At 38.5% G+C, this 18,324-nt stretch overlaps 1 protein-coding gene across 2 annotated transcripts; it reads left to right on the top strand.

Moving 5' to 3' along the window:
• Positions 1–1,262: 1,262 nt before the first annotated feature.
• On the top strand, positions 1,263–14,565 carry LOC111934565 (receptor-interacting serine/threonine-protein kinase 2-like). Of its 2 annotated transcripts, none has more exons than XM_023934730.2 (12): positions 1,263–2,244; positions 3,406–3,571; positions 4,418–4,571; positions 4,774–4,929; positions 5,070–5,218; positions 6,056–6,105; positions 7,150–7,311; positions 7,653–7,738; positions 9,250–9,318; positions 9,593–9,758; positions 10,642–10,794; positions 12,076–14,565. In XM_023934730.2, the coding sequence occupies exons 2-12, from the start codon at positions 3,420–3,422 to the stop codon at positions 12,378–12,380; spliced, it is 1,602 nt and encodes a 533-aa protein (XP_023790498.2). In that variant the 5' UTR covers positions 1,263–2,244; positions 3,406–3,419; the 3' UTR covers positions 12,381–14,565. The 2 variants fall into 2 exon arrangements, with proteins under 2 accessions (XP_023790498.2, XP_023790497.2); XM_023934729.2 differs by having other exon boundaries at positions 2,099–2,244; positions 3,410–3,571.
• Positions 14,566–18,324: the final 3,759 nt, after the last annotated feature.

Here is an 18,324-nt window from a genome sequence, read left to right as displayed (position 1 = left end):
TTTTAAATTAACATGTTCAGTTAATAAGAATGTTTAATTAGGTCAGACCTGCACTGTAAATTTGCCTGTAAATTTCTGCTTTCTTCACATATGGATTAAAATTAAGCTTTCTGGTTTTATGCTAAGGGGGTTTTTTAAGCTGAGAACAATAGTCAAAAGGAGTAAACAAATGTGGAATTGTTCGAGTACTCTGTTTCCCCATCACATGATATTCTAAAAATACAGACCTACCTAAAACTACTTTAAGTGTCAAATAATTTCAGTAAAATTAAGTCCTTCAAATTTAGATACAAAGCTCTTCTGAAGAACTTTCTTTAATTAGCTGTATGGATTTTGAATAGTTTGTGATTCTCCTGCAGCACAGGCTGAGCCAGACAGGCCAACACCTTTTAAAGAGGAAAACATTTTTAATGTACTATCCACAGAAGCATAGAATATATATAAACAAGATTATATAAAAATATATAAACAAAAATTAATGTGGTGTTGATAAACCAAAGCAAAGGGAGGAGGATCCTGTGGTGCCAACAACACAACCTGACATGCTTCCAGCCTTCTCTAGGATTGTTACAGCCCACTTTTCTCACCTTTGCTGCTTCTGTCTCCTCATACTAAATTTCCCTTGAGGAGGGGTGTGCTGGGCAGAGAAAGCTGATGCTGGTTAGAGAGTTACGGCTGTCAGCAAAATCACACTGTGAACTTCCCCCTCATAGTGTGCTTCCTCTCAGGCCACACAGCCCTGGCCACATGATTTTATGATAAAAGGGACTTTCCTGTGATCACAGGAGGATTAGCTAACTGCCTCACTGCTCCTCCCCTCCCCAGGACAGGCGGAGGTTAGGGTTTCATCCAAAACCAGCTGAAGTCTGGGGAAAGAATCTCATTTACTGACACTGCTTTTAAGACAGACTCTATAAATAGAGAAATTTGCATAAAATGTGATCAACTGAAACAACTGCTCTCTCTTTAAGTTTCCACCTTGCATGCAGCAGTGACATCAGCCCTCAGTGGGAATGCGTATGATAAGGGCCTAGCAGGAACACAATTAGGGCCTGTAAGGTTTTCATAAAATTAAAGGTATACAGAACTTTTGTCACTTTCTAGCCCAGCCTCCTGCTAAAGGCAAGACTGCTGGCAGTGCTGAACCAGGTCAGCCATGGTTTTGTTTAGCTAAGTCTAGAGGACCTTTAAAGGATGGAGGCTCTGAAACCTGAGTGGCCCATAAAGAACTTCATTACTCACCTGGTGAATTTTTTTTCTAGCATCTGGCTTGAAGCTCTGAAGTTGAGACACCTGCCCATGCCACTTCTGGCTATCTGCCACTATGGAGAAGAATTTGTCTCTATCTCCATAACTGATTTTCAAATAGCTGTAGAATTCAAACTGATCCCTCCTTGGCCTGCTGCATCTGCCAGAGCAAGACTGGCCCTCTCAGCCTCTCATTGTAAGGTATGTGTCCCAGGGCCCCATCTTGGTAGCTGTGTATTGTGTCCTCTTCAGTTTGTCAACATTTTCTTTGAACTGAGGGCCCTAAAGCTGCTCCAAGTATTTCAACCTCACCATTTCTGGGCACTGAGGCACCATAATTTGTTTCACTTTCCTGACTGCATTTCTAATGGATCCCAGCATTTAATTTTCTTCTTTTGTGATGAGAACATACTACTGACTCATGACCAGCTGGACTTTCACCCTAACCCCTACATCCTTTTCAGGAGGGCTGTTTGACAGCCAATTGAACCTGACTTCTCTGCAACACGACATTACCCTGTGCCTGTCCACCCTCCTACCAGAAACCCAGCATTTATTTCCTCTTTTAAGATCAACTTGGCTTAAAATATTTAGGGGGTTTTTAACTTGTGCTGTCAGCTTGACCCACTGCAGAAATCAGTATCAGCTGCACAGTCTGAGCACAACTCCACATAATTCTGTACCTGGGCTGTATCCAATATGGTATTTTACACTGTTATATACCTTTCTCTCTTGATGTGGAAGAAGCAGCTGTCCAACTTCTCTGTAATCGCTCTCATCTGCAGTCACTAAGGAGTTACAGTTTGTGTATCTGACCAGGAAATGTTAGATGTTTGCAGGCAGCCAATAAAAGGAGAGATCAACAAGCAAGCTGACTCACCGGCAGGAAATCTCGAGCTGTGTTTGAATGCGGTTCAAAGCGACTCACACTTGGTATCAGCAGTTTCACTCCATTCATTCCATCCATTCCATCGTTTTATGTTTGTATTTCCAGAGGTAAGTTGATTTTTATTTCCACTTTCTTTCCCTGAGACATCTGTTTATTAATATACTTACTCTCATAGTAAGGAAACATTTTTACTATTAATTAATTTTTAAAAATTACCTTATAATTATAAACTTGAAATAAATGGCTTTTATAGCAGTCTTCTTCATGACCCTGTCTGCATGGCTGGGTGAGGAAGGCAAAGTTATCCAAGACTTTTAGTGTCTTACTAAAAATAATGCAAACCATTTCCTTGCATAGGTAATCTCTGGAATATTGACTTCGGGGGTTGATAATGAGATTTTTAAAGGATATGGGAGAAAAAGCATTCAAAAGAGCAGAATTGTTGAAAGAATGTCTTGGTACCTTGCAATACAAAGATGTAGAAATTCAGACATGGGGAGAATGGTGCTTGGCATGTCATGACATGGCTTTTAATAATAAAAATTGAAGTGGTTTCTGTTTCAATTCCAAAAAGTCTCCAGTTTTATTAGATTTTGAAAATCCAAAATAAAGAGCTGAAGATTAGCTTTAATTTCTAAGTAGCCAGTGAGCAAGAGCTCAAAAAATACTTATATTATTGCTTGATTCAATTTTAAATAAAAACGAATACTTTCAAGAATGGTTTAGGTGGTAAAACCATTATTTGGTCTTCCATGCACTATGGTTGGAGTTGAGTAAATTTTTTTGGCTATTTAAATTATTATTTATTGCTGTATAGAATAAAAATGAGACATAATTTTGCTTCTGCCAGCATTTTGTTTACCTCCTTTACATTCAGGACTGGTAGATTTGTGTGGTCTGTCTTTGCAACTTTAAGGAATAAATTGCTCATTTTAGAAAATTATCTTCATTCAGAGGAACCTTTTCAAATTTTATGAAATTGTTAACCTGCCAGCCTCATCTCTTCTGTAAGGAGATTTCAGAGAAGCAATAATGATGAGCAATTAATTAGCATCTTGAAGCTTCAGGTGGAAAATTATGGTCCAGACACTCCTTTGCAATTAGTACATTTTTCCTCTCTTCGTAAGGAAAGTCTGACACAGAATGGTGAAAGGAAGGCTCTTGGATTTGTTATTTGGGAAGTAAGGGGAGATGCAACTTCACTGTGCTTTGGTAATTGTGACAAAAAAACCTTCTTAAATTCTTTTCTGCCACATTTTTCTCCCAAGCCAGCCATCAAGAAATGGCCGGTCCATTACCGATGCTAACCCAGGAAGATTTGGAAAGCTTTACTTTGACCAGAACAGGCTCAGGCTTTGCACTCAAAGCCTTTCATATTTCCTGGAATACTTCCATCTCTGTGAAGCTGCTGACCAGCCAGGACACTACAGACAGGTATGGGTCTTATCTGCCCAACCATCCCCACCGATGGGCAGCACAGACCTGCAGTGGTGGCACTGAACAAGTCATGGCTTATCCAAGATCACCTCATCCCTAAGCACATCTCCATTCCTAGAAATCCTGACCAACCAAGAGGCAACTTGGAGGCAACTTTACTGAGAAACAAGCTCTATGTTTTTTTACAGTTTTTTATGAAGTAGAGCTTAATTCTGAAGTCAATAATTAATCTACTATAATAATGTCTACAAACCTGGATCAGTAATAACAGTATGCTAAGGTGTTATTTTTCTAGAGGTCCCTGAAGAGACCTCAGTTGAATTTAATCTAAACCAGCGTGCACAGATGAAAGCAGGTGATATGGGAGGAGGGGAGGTAATGGCCAGGGTTACACAGCAGTGAGATGTGAAGGAAAGCATAGAAACACATCATTTCCTTGCCAATGTGGATGTCAATAATAGCAAAAGAGTACAAGTTATTTGGAACTGTAAAAGTAAATCTTTGTTTTATTCTTAATCTAGTATTTCATATACTCCAGCTTTTTCCCGCTTTCACACTTCAATCCTGTTTCAAACTGTGCTCTTAGGTTCATATTAAAACCTCCAGAAGTCTTTCATTTTATATTAGAAAAATTAAATTTACTTTATAATATAAAAATACACTACACTACAACTGCTTCATGTTCTTACAGTTGCTTGGAAGATTATATGATACTGGGTTATCATAAATAATACTAGTTTATATTCAACCATATGGTTCTCACTCATTTCCACATCCTACGCTTTCATCTTCCACTGAAGTTCACTTCAGTCTAACCTGCCTTTGACTTGCTTTTTTTTTCAGGGAGTGGAAGTTGCTACTTCAGGACATAGCAAATGTCAGACACTATGAGTCTGAACATCTCCTGCCTTTCCTTGGGATTTACCAGTACCATGGACTTGTGGGGATAGTGACTGAATGGATGAACAATGGATCCCTCCACTCCCTCATCCATGAGGTAGATAAAAGATGTCATCTTTGAGGTGATAAAATTAATTACAAGATCAAAGTAAAATCAGTATGTAAATTATGGACAGTAGTCACAATCTGTTCTTCAGTTTCTGCATTGTGCTTCTGTATTGTAGTTCTGTTTGTTGTCAAATGAAAATGGGAATAGTAACAACTTCACTGTACCAAAACCTGTATTTTGTGTTGCGTAGCATCAACTGTACCCAGAACTTCCCTTTCCCTTACTCATAAGGATCCTGCTGGATGTGGCTGAAGGGCTGCACCATCTTCACAGCCTTGGACCTGCTCTCTGCCACTGCAGCCTGAAACCTTCCAATGTACTTTTGGATGTGCAGTACAGAGCCAAGGTAGGAGCTTCTACTGTTAGTCCATTAATGTAAAATACAGTGATTGTCCTATTGTTGAATATATTGATCTTAGCAGTCAACATTTGATACCAAGACTTGTTATATTGTTACTAAAATTACTTTTGCTCACATTTCCATAGATATCAGATTATGGCCTAACCAACTGGAGGAAACAGCAACTGAGGTCAGACCTGCAGAACTGCCATCACAGAAACTGCCAGGATTTAGTGTATCTTCCTCCTGAAATACTTGAAGGAGGCCTCCCTTCCCAGGAAGGTGATATTTACAGGTGAGTGAATGAGTTTCTAAGGAGTTTCTAAGGGCACATCATACCTAGTCCATGCTGCACTCTACAATGCTGCCAAAACACTTATCTTCAAAGATATTACAGTAGAAATGCCAAACATACATAATGCAGTAAGGTAGTATGGCACATGAGGTCAATTACAGCAGTGAAATAAATTTTAATTTCCCATCTCTGGTGAATAAGATTAAGTTAAGAACTGTTCTCAAAGTCAGTCATATAAATATTTATATAATGGACCTAAATGTTTTAAAAGTGTAACAGCTGCCAAAACTTTCAGATATATTTAGAAGCCTCATAACTGCTTCAAATAATTTAGAAGTGTAAATTGCTGATTGCTTTAGATTGCTTTTAGTAGAAGGAATCATTTATGCCTAGATCAGGCCCAGGTAAAAATAAAACCTTTCCCTCAACAGTGTCCCGTTAAGATCCTATGGAATCTCTGCTGGGATAAGTTACTGAGCCACTGAAGCACCTGTACTTTTTAACAAAGTGGTTTATACAAAGGAGGGAGATTACTCACTGCCACATGTCCCTTTTGGGTATGTTACATACATTGTGGATGCCTCAATAAATGAGAGGACTGCAAAGTGCCACTGGTCTGGATGGATACACATCATCATGACCAGCACACAGAGCTGTGGACTAATATTTTAAATAACTTTTAAGGAGGCCACTCTTCTGATTTCTTTTATGAAACATACAAAGTTAAACTCCTGAAAACAGAATTAAAGTTAAACTCTTGAAACAGAATGTAGATACAGATTGCAAGCTAATGAATGATCTTTCACTGTTTTGTTGTTTTTGGGGGTTTTTTTTCAGTTTTGGAATCCTGTGTTGGGAGAGTCTCAGCAGAAAGAAACCTTTTGAAGGTATTTATTGTTCATGTCAGACTTTGTGCTGTCCACATCTCGTCCACAAATTCCCTTATTGTAGTGAAATTATGACACAAACACCGTCTTTTCAGATGTCCCTTTGCCTTCTCTTACTGTTACAGCACAAAGCTCCACATTAGAGGATGTAAATAGTACAGTTCCTCACCAAATCCTAAATGTTTCTGAAGAAGCTGCTCTTTCTGAAGGGAAAAAGCAGAGCCTCTTCCCCCACTAGTACCATCAATCTGTGCTTGCTGAAGCATTATCACTGAGATGGGTTTTCCACGTACCTTCAGAGAGAAGGAATATCACTTCATAAAATCAGTGACAAGTAGCTAATTGAATGAGCAGAATACTCAATTTTACAGTTGCTGTGAATTTCAAATACCAATCCAGAAATGTCAGTTCATGAGGGATTATCTTAAGGAAGCAGGGGATCTTACTTTCTTAGACAAAAGTGTGAGCAGTTGTAGAGAACTTAGTTTACAAAGCATTATATAATAATTGTCAGTGTCTAGGAACAATCCCTATTACATGGAAGTAGAGATCAGTAAGGGCTTCTTTGCTATGGGCTTCATCCTGCATGGCAAAACTGATTGAAGGACTCCTGTGTTTTACAGACTGAGAACCTTCAAAAAATTCTGCATGGAGTAATATCTAAATGCCCATACAGCTTATGGCTGCCATCTTGAGACTGTTCAATGTAGATTCCTTTTTTTTTTTTTTCAATTCTTTTGTTATACTCTCATAATGCAAGTGTAAGGCTTTATATAAAACTCTGCTTAAAATAATAGCCTGTATTCCTGAGGTATCTGTGCACGTAGGTTACAGTACTAGTTTACATAACCATTTGTGACTTGGTATTGAACAGAGTTCTTTATCCTGAAAGGTCCTGTTGCAATAAGCAGCTATAGCTATTATTAAAGGCTAGCATATCTACTTTCAAGAGCATTAATATATCTTTCCTTTTGACTTACATTGGATGTAATTTTAAGAGGTCTTTAATATTTTTTGGCAGTGACATTTTCTTTTAAATTGTAGGTCAAACAACCCTGCTTGATGTTTTGAGAGGAATCTGCAGCAGTTTGCGGCCAGGCATTTCAGAAAAGTTCATACCAAGTAATTTGCCTGAGAGGAATAGATTGTTGCACCTCATTGTTCTGTGCTGGCATCAAAAACCAGATTATAGACCACACACTGCAGGTAACATTCAGGATTTCTTTCTGTGCAAGATTTTTAATGGAGACAGTCTTTGTAGGAGCTCTAACACTTTGAACAACTGAAGTCAAAGTGGTCTTTAGATCATCGGACTACCTTTGATGTTTCCTCTAACTGAAGTTTCCTACCAGAGATTGACTTATTTATCTCCAAAATTTTGTTTACTATAAGGTAAAGTATGAGGTTGGAGTTGTATTTAACTAATTTCCTCTAATTAATCCAATTTCTCAATATAATAGTAAAGTTAGCTGCAATATGATGATACCTAAATGTATACATGCTTTCCTACACAATGTGGTGTGTAAAGTGCTTTATTGCCCCTGCAGAATGTGTACACCTTCTAAATGGAGTTTTGACTAGTATAAATAAGGAGGAAATTTCTGCAGCAATCTACAATTTGATGGATGCAAAGGTTAGTGCAAAATTTCTTGTTCTCCTACAACAACATTATTTAATTTGCTCAATTGCAATCTTTCTGACCCAAAGCCAGTGAAGGTTTTGTCTTGATTGTTTTACTGGTCATGCCAGAGAGCTGGGGAGTACCCTTTGGCACTTCAGGTTCATTCAGAAATTGTACAATATATATTGTGAGGTCCTCTAGAAAATTAGTCAATTGCTAGCTGCTATTTTAAAAATATTTTGACTTCTTTCTAGTCACCACCTGGACTCAGCCTGGCAAACCCACGTGAGTTAGAACAAACATCAGCTCAAGTACTGCAGATTAGGGCTAGAACCAAGGATGGGTTTTTTGTATGTACTGGTTAGAAACCCTCTAGTTCAAAACCTGAACAGCATTTGTACCTGTGGTAGCAATAGCAGTAACAGCACTGCTCTGTACCCTTCACTGCTTCTAAATTGCCAAGCTTTCAGGAAAAGACACTGCTCGTCCCAGGGGCTCTCTAATACCACAGGAGGGGATGGGGAACAGCCAGAAACCGAGGGGTTAGAGCTAACTCCATATCTGCTCACACTGCCATGGGAAACCTGGTGCAGATGTGACTGCTACAAACATAGCTACATCCTGGCTAGTTAACATAGGCACTGAACAAAAACAGTGACACACGTGTTTTGGCCCTTGGACAAGGACTCTGGCTCTAGCTGGAGTTACACAACCCATGCTGTGTTGTTGATTCCATTACTGTGTGTTGTTGATTTCATTACTGTGTGTTGTGTATGTTGATGCATGCTGCACTATTTCTGTATGTTGCAATCACATTCTGGGCTTATAGAACAGCCCTTGATCAATGTTTTAATAGGTGGCAATGTTAGAGTCAGAGTAATTTTTAGATAAAAACTGTTGAAGTTTATTTGGGATTGAAACATTAAATTATGGAGTATTTGGCAGTACAGTCTCCCTTGAGAAAAGTTTTATTTTTCAATTTCTTACATTGTGAAGACTTATTTTGTTAATGAGCATAATTTATTGTTCAAACAACTGAACTGATAAGTCCAAAATTACTCTGAAAATGATACTGAAGTTTCTGGGAAATTGATTCGCAACTGTTGAAGTATAAAATCTCAAAAATAGTTTAACAAATCTTCTGTGGATGTTCAAACTGGAAAAAAGTTACAAGTGTTGACATATCCTTACTGCAGATAGTTTGGCACACTGAACACAGGATGGCCATGCTGTTTGGCTATTTAAAAGCAAACATGTTCTAGCTAGCTCAACCTCTCTCAATACAATCTTATTTTCTCTTTCCTCTGCATGATTCAACACTGGGTTTTAAAATAAATTTGAAACACTGGAAAGAGAAACAACGTAGAATTTTGTCAGAACTGTTACTATATATGAGTGTACCTTACAGTTTAAGATATGTTGCCAGTGCAAGTTATGTTACTATAAATTGTTGCTCCTGGCAGCTGTGAACGGAACAAACCACGTCTACACTTACTGCAGTTACTGTGTTTTTCCTCTTCCAGGAGAGAGCGCTTAATGCATGCAAAGACTCAGAGACCTACACACTGCAGAGAGGCACGTGCAATTCAGAGGTGAGTTCGTGGCACAGGAGTCTTCAGAGTACTTCATCAGCTGCTTATTTCTCCTGACAGCCCTGACACTGCATAATGCAAACACTTGGGTAAAATGTTCCTAACCAGGATAACTCCATCCAAGAAAACCCACTGTTTTCTCACATTTCTGACATTGCTCTTGCAAAAACAACCTCCTTCTCTCAAGGTTTGTTTTGGACCTCTCCTGTTTAGAAACAGTTTTGGAACAAAAGTTTCCAAGAAGATAACTCTTCTCTATTTGGATCTCTTTCAGATCATCTGTCCACAAAAAGGCAACCACTTAATCAGGAAGAAAATTCCTCTTGTAGTGCCAAGCTTGTCAACTGTTCTACTTGATAGCACTGCAAATACAGCAGGAAGAGATAATATTGAGATGGGTGTGTCAAATACTACTTCACAGAATGCAACAGCAACAAAAGGTTGCCAACTTGAATTATATTCATCTCCAGCTGCTATAAGAAAAGGACAAATTACTAGTTGTTCCATATAGAAATGTAATTTTTCATGCAAAATTGTCTCTTCTCAGAGTAAAGCTGTGCTCTCTGCTGGTATCATCTAAAGCATCAGTTTACTGCAGGAAACCAGAGACACCACAAAGCTTTCCACTTAAAATTATAGATCAAATAATAATAATAAAAAAATTAGTAGGTTTTTTTTTTTTTTAGAATACTGAGATATAAATGTAGAGCTGCCTTTCTCTCACACATCACACATCAAATATTGCCTGCTGCTTTTGACAGAACAATTCCCTCTGGGAATTGCTTTGTGCCACCAGGAATAACTGCTTATTTTTTAATCTGCTAAGAAAGAGAGATATGTTTTAAAAAGGTAATGTTGCCAGGAATGTATGAATAATTCCTGATAATCACTGTTCCTATATAGATAAATTTCTTTACCTTTCCACTGTGGATTTGTCCTAAGTGTTTAAATTTGTGTCAAGAAGAGATTGCCTATATTTCTCATGCTTTCAGGTACAAAAATTGAGACATCAGAAGTCAATTAACTGGTAGCAAAATCTGCATTTCCAAGCACTTTAGTTCTGATCAATAGCCATCAGACTTATGGACAGAATACAATGTTCCATAACTTCAATAACAAATTCCTAGAGACAGTTTGGAAAAGTCAGATGTGTATAGTAATGTATGCCAAAGTTTTCCTAGGAATAATGAATGATGTATTAACAAGAGCCAAAGTAATCTCAAGTCAGTCTTCAGTTCCTGTCTCCTGTAGTGGGCAACATATGTGTAATGCTTTCTTGTTCATTTCAAAGCTCTCATCTTGCTCATCTTAAACTTTTTCTAGATCACCCAGGCTCTGAGAGAAGAAAATCAAGCTCCTTTTGCACAGCTCCTTCATCTGGTTCAACTGCAGGCAAAGAGAGCAGCCAGCATAACACCCCACCACTGGCTCTTAAGCACAGACCACAACCAATGTGCCTTGGACAAGCAGTGCCAGGTAAGGCACCATTGCCACTTTGAGCTGGCAATATTCACCTTGGCCAGATCTTAGTGATTAAATTGGTTAAAACCTGGAGGAAACAGATTTTTCTAAATTTTGCACACATTTTCAGGTATTTAGAGTAATAACTGATTTTAACTTGAAACAAATGTCTATTTGTGTACAGCTGCTCCTCTGTTCTCAGAAGTTCAGGTACTGACCACTGCGAACATTGTCATGTTCCTTTCTTTCAGGGCCACAGTGAGGCTGAGAACAGTTCTGAAAAGACCATAATAAAAATACAAAAAACACAGCACACATTGAATGTGAAATACATTAGTTGTTTAGGTCTGGAATATTTTTTTTGCAATCATTTGCTGTGTATTGTGTACCTCTGCAAAAGTAGCTATTGACTACAGAAACAGGTGACAGGGGGCTCTTCATCCCCTCACATCGACCCAGGTCCTTCTGCAGAAAAGAGGCAGAAAGGGTCAGATTCTGATTTGTGAAGATTCTTTGTCTGTGGGTGAAGCTTTGTGAGGTTTTTATGCTAACTTTTTGCAAACTGGCTCATAACAATTCTCAGGCTAGCTGGCTATCCTCCTCTACAGCAATTTACTTGAGTGATGGCATAATTTCTGCATAAATCAACAGACTAGACCATGCAGGAAAAGTTCATCACAGAACTCTCCTGGCAACACTCAGAAATCAGAATGACAGAAGCATGTTCTCCAAAGCAACACAGCTTTTGGTTATTAATTTTCTCTTCATGTATGGTACTTACTGTACACTAGAAACCCTAATGTCAGCACTAGGTATTCTAATCATCGCATGAAAAGAGAGAGAGCCCAAAGCTCTCAATCATTTTATCAGTGGTATTACTTTTGTTACCAGTTTGGCTTTGATGTATATTCATCTTCCCAGTTTCACTCTATGTGTTTTGAACTCTCCTGCTACCCTGAAGTTGTCTGTCCTTCCACCTTTAGGAGAAAGTTTTCTCATCTGTGTCCAGGCACGGTGTTTTGCACAAAGTTAAATACAGATGCTAGATGAATAGGACAGGACCTGAAAATCTTCTCCCCTCACACAATCTGAGCACTCAGTGGTTTAAAAACACCTATGTGCTGTAATCTGATTGTGAGTTTCAAACACAAGATGAAAATTCTAGTTTCAAACATAGAACACAAACAAACTCCTCCTTCCTTCCTCTGAGTTTATATTTCTGGTGTTGATGCTATCACTTCTTAACAGCTTCTGGATGAAAAATGGTTTGTCTATTTTGTTTTCCTTTCACTCAAGGTCCTTGCAGAAAAGGAAACTGCTGTCAAATCCTTGCCTGCCAGAGACAGACCATACTGAACTGCATGACAGAAGGACGCCTCAACCACATCCTCGATGTGCTTCGCTCCCAGCAAAGCCTGTCCCGAATGGACTATGAAACCATCACCTCGTACCCCACAGTGACCGGCCGTGCTCGGGCACTGCTGGACACTTGCCTTTGCCTGGGGGAGAGGGCAGCACAGGCTGTAGTGACTGCACTTTCAGTGAACAAATGTAGTCCTCTAGGACAAGTTATTCATCACCCAGACTGTCCTTTAAGGTAAACAGGCTGTTGTGACTGACTTTTTCACAGTCTGTTGTATGGATCTGAGCTCTAGTAATTTGTGATGGCAAAGATTCATGTTAGTGTCTCACAACCCATTGACTGAAGGCATTTGCCTTCCTACAGCCCATTATTTGAGTACTGTAGTGGAAAAAGCTAACTGGATTAAAAGGTCAAGTCAAACTGCTGCCAACAGAAATTGCCAAGACTGGGATAATAAATTCTAATTTGGACCTCAGAGATGGGAGAAGTGCAATATGTGCCACAGCAAACAGAGTTCACGTGAGATGACACCCTATTTCATTGATTTTTTTTTTTCAGAAGGAAGGAAAATGAATCATGACTTTTTGGAGGTCACAGTATGAAAGAATGGCTGTTTATAAATACTTCCAAGTAAGGATAATGAACAACAGAATACTGAATGAGGAAAAAAAAATTACTGCCTTTTACTGTGCCCATATCTGAGCCAGATGTTAGAGTGAAAGGCTTCAGAGAATCAAGAAATATTTCTTCAGTAGGGCCTTAAGTAAGACTTGGAAGTTTTATGTTATGCATATAAATTACTTCATTTTCATCACAAATGGTCATGTAATATAGCAGTACTTAGATCAGTACTTCGAAGATGTGGGATTTGGAGTGCACATTAAATGGAAAAATGTTAGTACTTTACATCCATGTATCACTCTAAATATGTCTGCAGTTCAAATGTAAAATTAAACCAGACAGAAGAGGTTCTAAGCTGATAATTTTGAAATAGTGATTCTGCTGAACTGTTGTAATGATTGTACTCTAATGGGAGACAGCCTGGGAATAGTGGGAGGTTTTCTTGCTCTGGCCTGGACTGAGCCACGGTCACAGATGCTTTGGAGTGTCCTGCTGCTGCTTGAACTCATCTTTAGGTCACGGACCCTTTGACTTGAGTTCACATGGAGTTCCAGTCTGTTCAGTACAGCAGCACAGAAACATTGCTGTTATCAGAATGTTCCCAGGCACAGTCAAATAAGATAAGTAGTACAGCGAGCAGTGAAAGCAACAAACGAGCCACCAACAAGCACCAGACACCTGCGTACAGAAGCCAAACAAGCCCCATGGTAAGTACAGGAGTCTGTCAACAGATAAACAGCAACGGCAGCTATAAATGTGATCCTGCACATTCCAGCCAAATCTGTTCTTACCTTGAACCCTTCAAGCTCATTTGTGGTTCAACCCCAATGGACTACGCTCTACTATGGTAAAGTGAGAAAACCTGTTGGTTGAGATCCAGACAATTTAACAGGTAAAGTAAAAGCTGCACACAAGCAAAGGAAAACATGGAATTCATTTAGTCTTTGCCAGGGGCAGGCAGGTGTTCAGCCATCTCCAGGAAAACAGGGCTCCATCCCACGTAATGGTTATTTAAGAAGACAAATGTCATCACTCCAAATGTCCCCTCCTTCCTCCTTCTTCCCTAGCTGAGCTTGATGCCACATGGTCTGGAGTATCCCTTTGGCTAGCTGTGATCAGCTGTCCCAGCTTATCCCCCCCCAGCTCCCTGTGCACCCCCAGCCTCCTCCCTGGTGGGGTGAGGGGCAGAAAGGCCTTGGCTCTGTGTGAGCTCTGCACAGCAATAACAAAATATCCCTGAATTGTCAATTTTGACAATTGCTGTTTTCAGTACAAATTCAAAATACAGCCCCATACTGGCTCCTATGGAGAAAATAAACTTTATTCCAGCCAAAACCAGCATTATTTGAAAGGGAAATAATAAGATTACTTTCTTTATAATGAAAATAATGATATCAGGTGCTGGATTTTTAGAGGCCCAGTGGGGTTTCTTCAAGCTTCATGGCACCAGATTAACACGAGAACTTGTTACACCATCTACAGGTATTTCAATTGCAAAACCATGTTATTTGTTTCCCTATGTTGCTTTTGTTCTCTCTGCAGTTTCAAAGTTCTTATTGAATTTAGTCATTTGGCTGATTGCAAATGTAGTAATGATGTGTTGTCTAGGCACACTTAAGAAATAAGAAATGTGTTACATCAAAATTTCCAGCTACGATTCTGCTGGAACCATAACCATTTTTTTTAATGTAACTTCATTGAACTTTGAGACTGCCTTGAATTAAAAACTTGTTACAATTAAAAGCAATGTCTATCAGAATATGTTGACAATAGTTTTGCTTATTAAAGGAGCTAAATACCTATTTCACAGTTGAATTTTTTTCACTTTAAAGTCTACACTTTATATTAGAAATTTCAACAATCTCTGCTAAAAAAAGGATGTCTTGTTTGTCAGGAAAGGAACTGCTGTCATGGTGCTTTGCCTCTTTAAAAAGCATAAGATACTCAGTAAAACAAATAAACATTCACCTGTGGGAAATAGTTATAGACCTTTAAAAGAGAAACTAGTAATACTGTTGAAACTTAACAGCAGCTTTCAAAATCATTCTGTTTGTTCTGCTGGACACTTTATACTCCTGTGAAAGAGGTGCTGGCTGGCAGGCTATGCTGGTTTTTTTATCATTGTGGTTTTGACACAGAAACAGTTTTGGCTCTTTTCTAGAGGCAGCTGCCTACTTGAGAATATAATCTGATGCCAAACCTAAACCCAGCCTTAAACGTTAGTAGAAGAACTGGCATCAAAACAGTGAGAGCACAAGATGTCTGCTTTTCCAGTGTGGTATTTTTGAAGAGACCCTACTCATTTGTTGAAATGAAACTGTTGTTGATACAAAAAGTTTTGCTACCAAACTAAAATACAGTGACCTGGGACTAGCATAATTTCTCCTCAGCAAACATACATACTCTTATAAAGCCTTTAGTGTGAGCTATTAAATATGTCTCATATTGATCACTGGTATGAAATATCAAACTGCTGAAAGCTTATGGTATTTTGCTCCTGCCCAAGCTTGTTCATTATTTTTTTATTGTTCTCACCTGTTTTCTGCAGTTACCTTGATATAATGAAACAATGTAGAACAAATGGCACTGAGCAGGATTAAAGATAGAAGAATCAAACTGTTCTTTAGTATCTGTGGGAAGAAACAAGGCTTGAATGTGAACAACTGGAGTTGCAGGAAGGAAATGTAAAACACTGGTATCTCTAGAAAACAGCAAGGAGAATAATAAAACCAAGTCACTTAAGGACTGATTGTATAAACTGATTAGTGAAACTGTTTCAGTTTCTCAGAAATGACAAAACTAGAATTAATAGTTGTTAATTGACAAGCTGTACAAATTTTATGAAGGTATTTAAATTTATAAAAGGAATAGCAAGTAGAATAGGAAATGTTTATTTTTCTGATGTATTGAAATGTAATTTTGTTCTTGACACTGGTTGTAGCTATCTTTTGCTGATTTGCAAAAAGATGACTGTCCCTTGCCCTTTGTCCTAACTACACCACGCTTTTATCTGAGATGGGAGAGTTTCTGCCGTGTAAGAATGTCTGCACTAGAATTTGTTTGAAGTTGATTTGTGGAAAATTAATCTGAGGTACTGGAATGAAATGTTTAAGAGATTAGTCTTTCCAGTAGAGAGCAAGGCAAACAAAGCTATAAATACCACTCAAAAGTCGTTCCCAGTGCCTGTTAAAAACAGAGAACAGAGGAAGATAACAAGTCATATTCATAAAATACTAATCTACAAAATTTTAAAAAATGCATTAATGGACTGCTAACATATACAGAAGAATTTTACACCATAAGTAGTCTAAAATGCACAAAACCTAAAGCACTAATGAAAACACACTAAACCTCAAGGGTCCTTATTTTATTGTTTCAAGTCTGAATCCTACATAACCTTGTAAAATTTTCATGCTTCCCCAGGTTTAGTCACTTGAGCATCACATGTGAAGATTTGTAAGGAAGGTTATGCGCATAAATAAATACTTGTGGGCCTGGTATGTTAGGGAAGGACCCAAACTCATCATCAAGGCAGGCACAGAAAATTTAGATTTCTTTTTGCTATGTATTGATTTCTGAGCTATACAGCTATTAACAATGCTTTCCTCCAGCAGTACATACTGTCTCCAGGATTGCTGGGGTCTTTTATGTCTCAGGAAATCTTGCCTTGCACTATATTCCCTTTCATTCTTTTCCTGCACATAGCCCTGCCCTGCCCTCCCCCACTTTGAAAAATACTTTAGTGGTACTCAAAAGACCCTAGCACAGTTTGATTTTGTTCCTTTTCTAGAGAAGCAATTCCTTCATTGCCTGCCTGGAACTACATTTCCTTAACTGAGCACACAGTTGACTTGATAGATGGTATGTCAGCTGAGTTAAACAAAACTCCTGGATTTTGAAGGTAAGTCCACCATCAATTAAACTACCTGACAAGGTCTGAAAATAACATATTTAATGATTTATTTGGGTTACATTAAATTCAGCTGCAAGAACATATTAAGCAAAATTGTAAACATTTTGCTTAACCCCAGCAAAAATGGTACATCAGAAGCTTAGACTTACCATTTCCAGCTCTTGTGCTGATACAATTTGTGACCAGTATTTTATTTCCTGCCTTTATTTCTCTTTGCTAAGAACACATGCCAAATAACATTACAGAAATCTATAGCCTCAAACTGCCATTTTCTCTAGGCTTCAAGAATGATATTTCTTCTTTCAAAGAAGACGTGCATCAGTTAAAGAGCTTCTGGACTTCTTCAACCAGGATGAATTAAATGGCAATAATTTAGAGTAAGAACTTACCTCTTAAAATGTGGTAACATGCCAAAGTATCTCAATATCTATTTCCAACTGCTGTACTTGAACTTTCCACAAAGCAAAAACAATACAAGTAGAAAGCACGTCTGAATTTCACTCTTTGAGAAGTAACCTGGCTGTACTCCAGAAAATTTTGTACAGTTAGTTCTTTCTTTAGCTACCAAGAAAAAAGCGCCATATTAGTTAACAGAATGACTACCAACATTAATTTGTTGTCCTTTGGCCAAAAAGGGCTCAAAGGTTTTTTTCAGTTCATTAGAATGTTACCTGCTGGGGAAAAAATGATAAAAGTGACTAAGGAATACACCTGGAAAATATAAAAAACCCAGTTGTATGAGACTTTTGACCTTGTAACAGCTGCAAAATATGTTCCCAAGAAAGTTGTCTTTATGCCACCTCCATGTGCTGTGACAGCCTCCTGTCACAGAAGAACAGGGAACTGGAAGGAGAGCCTGGTGAGGCGAGTGCTTGCCGTGTTCCCCGTGTGTCCAAGGTGCCAAAGGAACCCTTTTTTGCCATTCCCTGCAGGCAGTGTTTTAGCAGGAGAACAGTGCTCAGCTCTAAGCATGGACTGAGAAAAACCCAGAAGAGAGGAAAGCTGATAAGCTCATGTTAGGGACATGCTGATAAAATTGTGTGTGTTTGGTCTAGCAAAGAGGAGATGAAGGGCATACAAGAGTCTGGAGCAGAGGCACTGAACATGCAGTGAGGAAACAGAGCACCTGGTCTGTTCTTGTGTTTTGTCATTCTGGACTGGCTTTCAAGCAGGGGCTTAAAAAAGATTTAAAGGCCATCAAGAAAACAGGCTCTTTCCCCACACCCTGAGAAATTAGCAATATTCATGGAACTTTTTTTACCTGACCAAGAGTTCTTTACTTTACAAAATTCATGCAAACAATAGTGATTTACTAAACATTTTCCCTCAGCCTGTTCAGTTTATTTATGCAAGCTATAAACATTTGAAGTGATTTGAAGGGAAAAAGTAACATGTTTTTGCTTGGAGCTAAATAACATGAATATTTATAACTACCCTGTAACTCAATCACTATTTATTCCACTAACACCTACCTGTGAAGTCATGGGCCTGTTAGTGAGTCAGCTGTTGACAATGCAATAGAGTTAACTTGAATTAAAGAGCCCTGGAGATTATTTCTACCCTTTACAGTGTTGCTATGAATTCTTAAAAGAAGGCTCTTCTACGTTTTTGCTTTTCAGCAGATCATGGTTGGTCATCTTCTCTCAAA

This window comes from Cyanistes caeruleus, chromosome 12 (genome assembly GCF_971803275.1).
Source record: "Cyanistes caeruleus chromosome 12, bCyaCae1.hap1.1, whole genome shotgun sequence".
NCBI classification, from domain to species: Eukaryota; Metazoa; Chordata; class Aves; order Passeriformes; family Paridae; genus Cyanistes; species Cyanistes caeruleus.
This window is presented reverse-complemented; position numbering and strand designations above follow the sequence as displayed.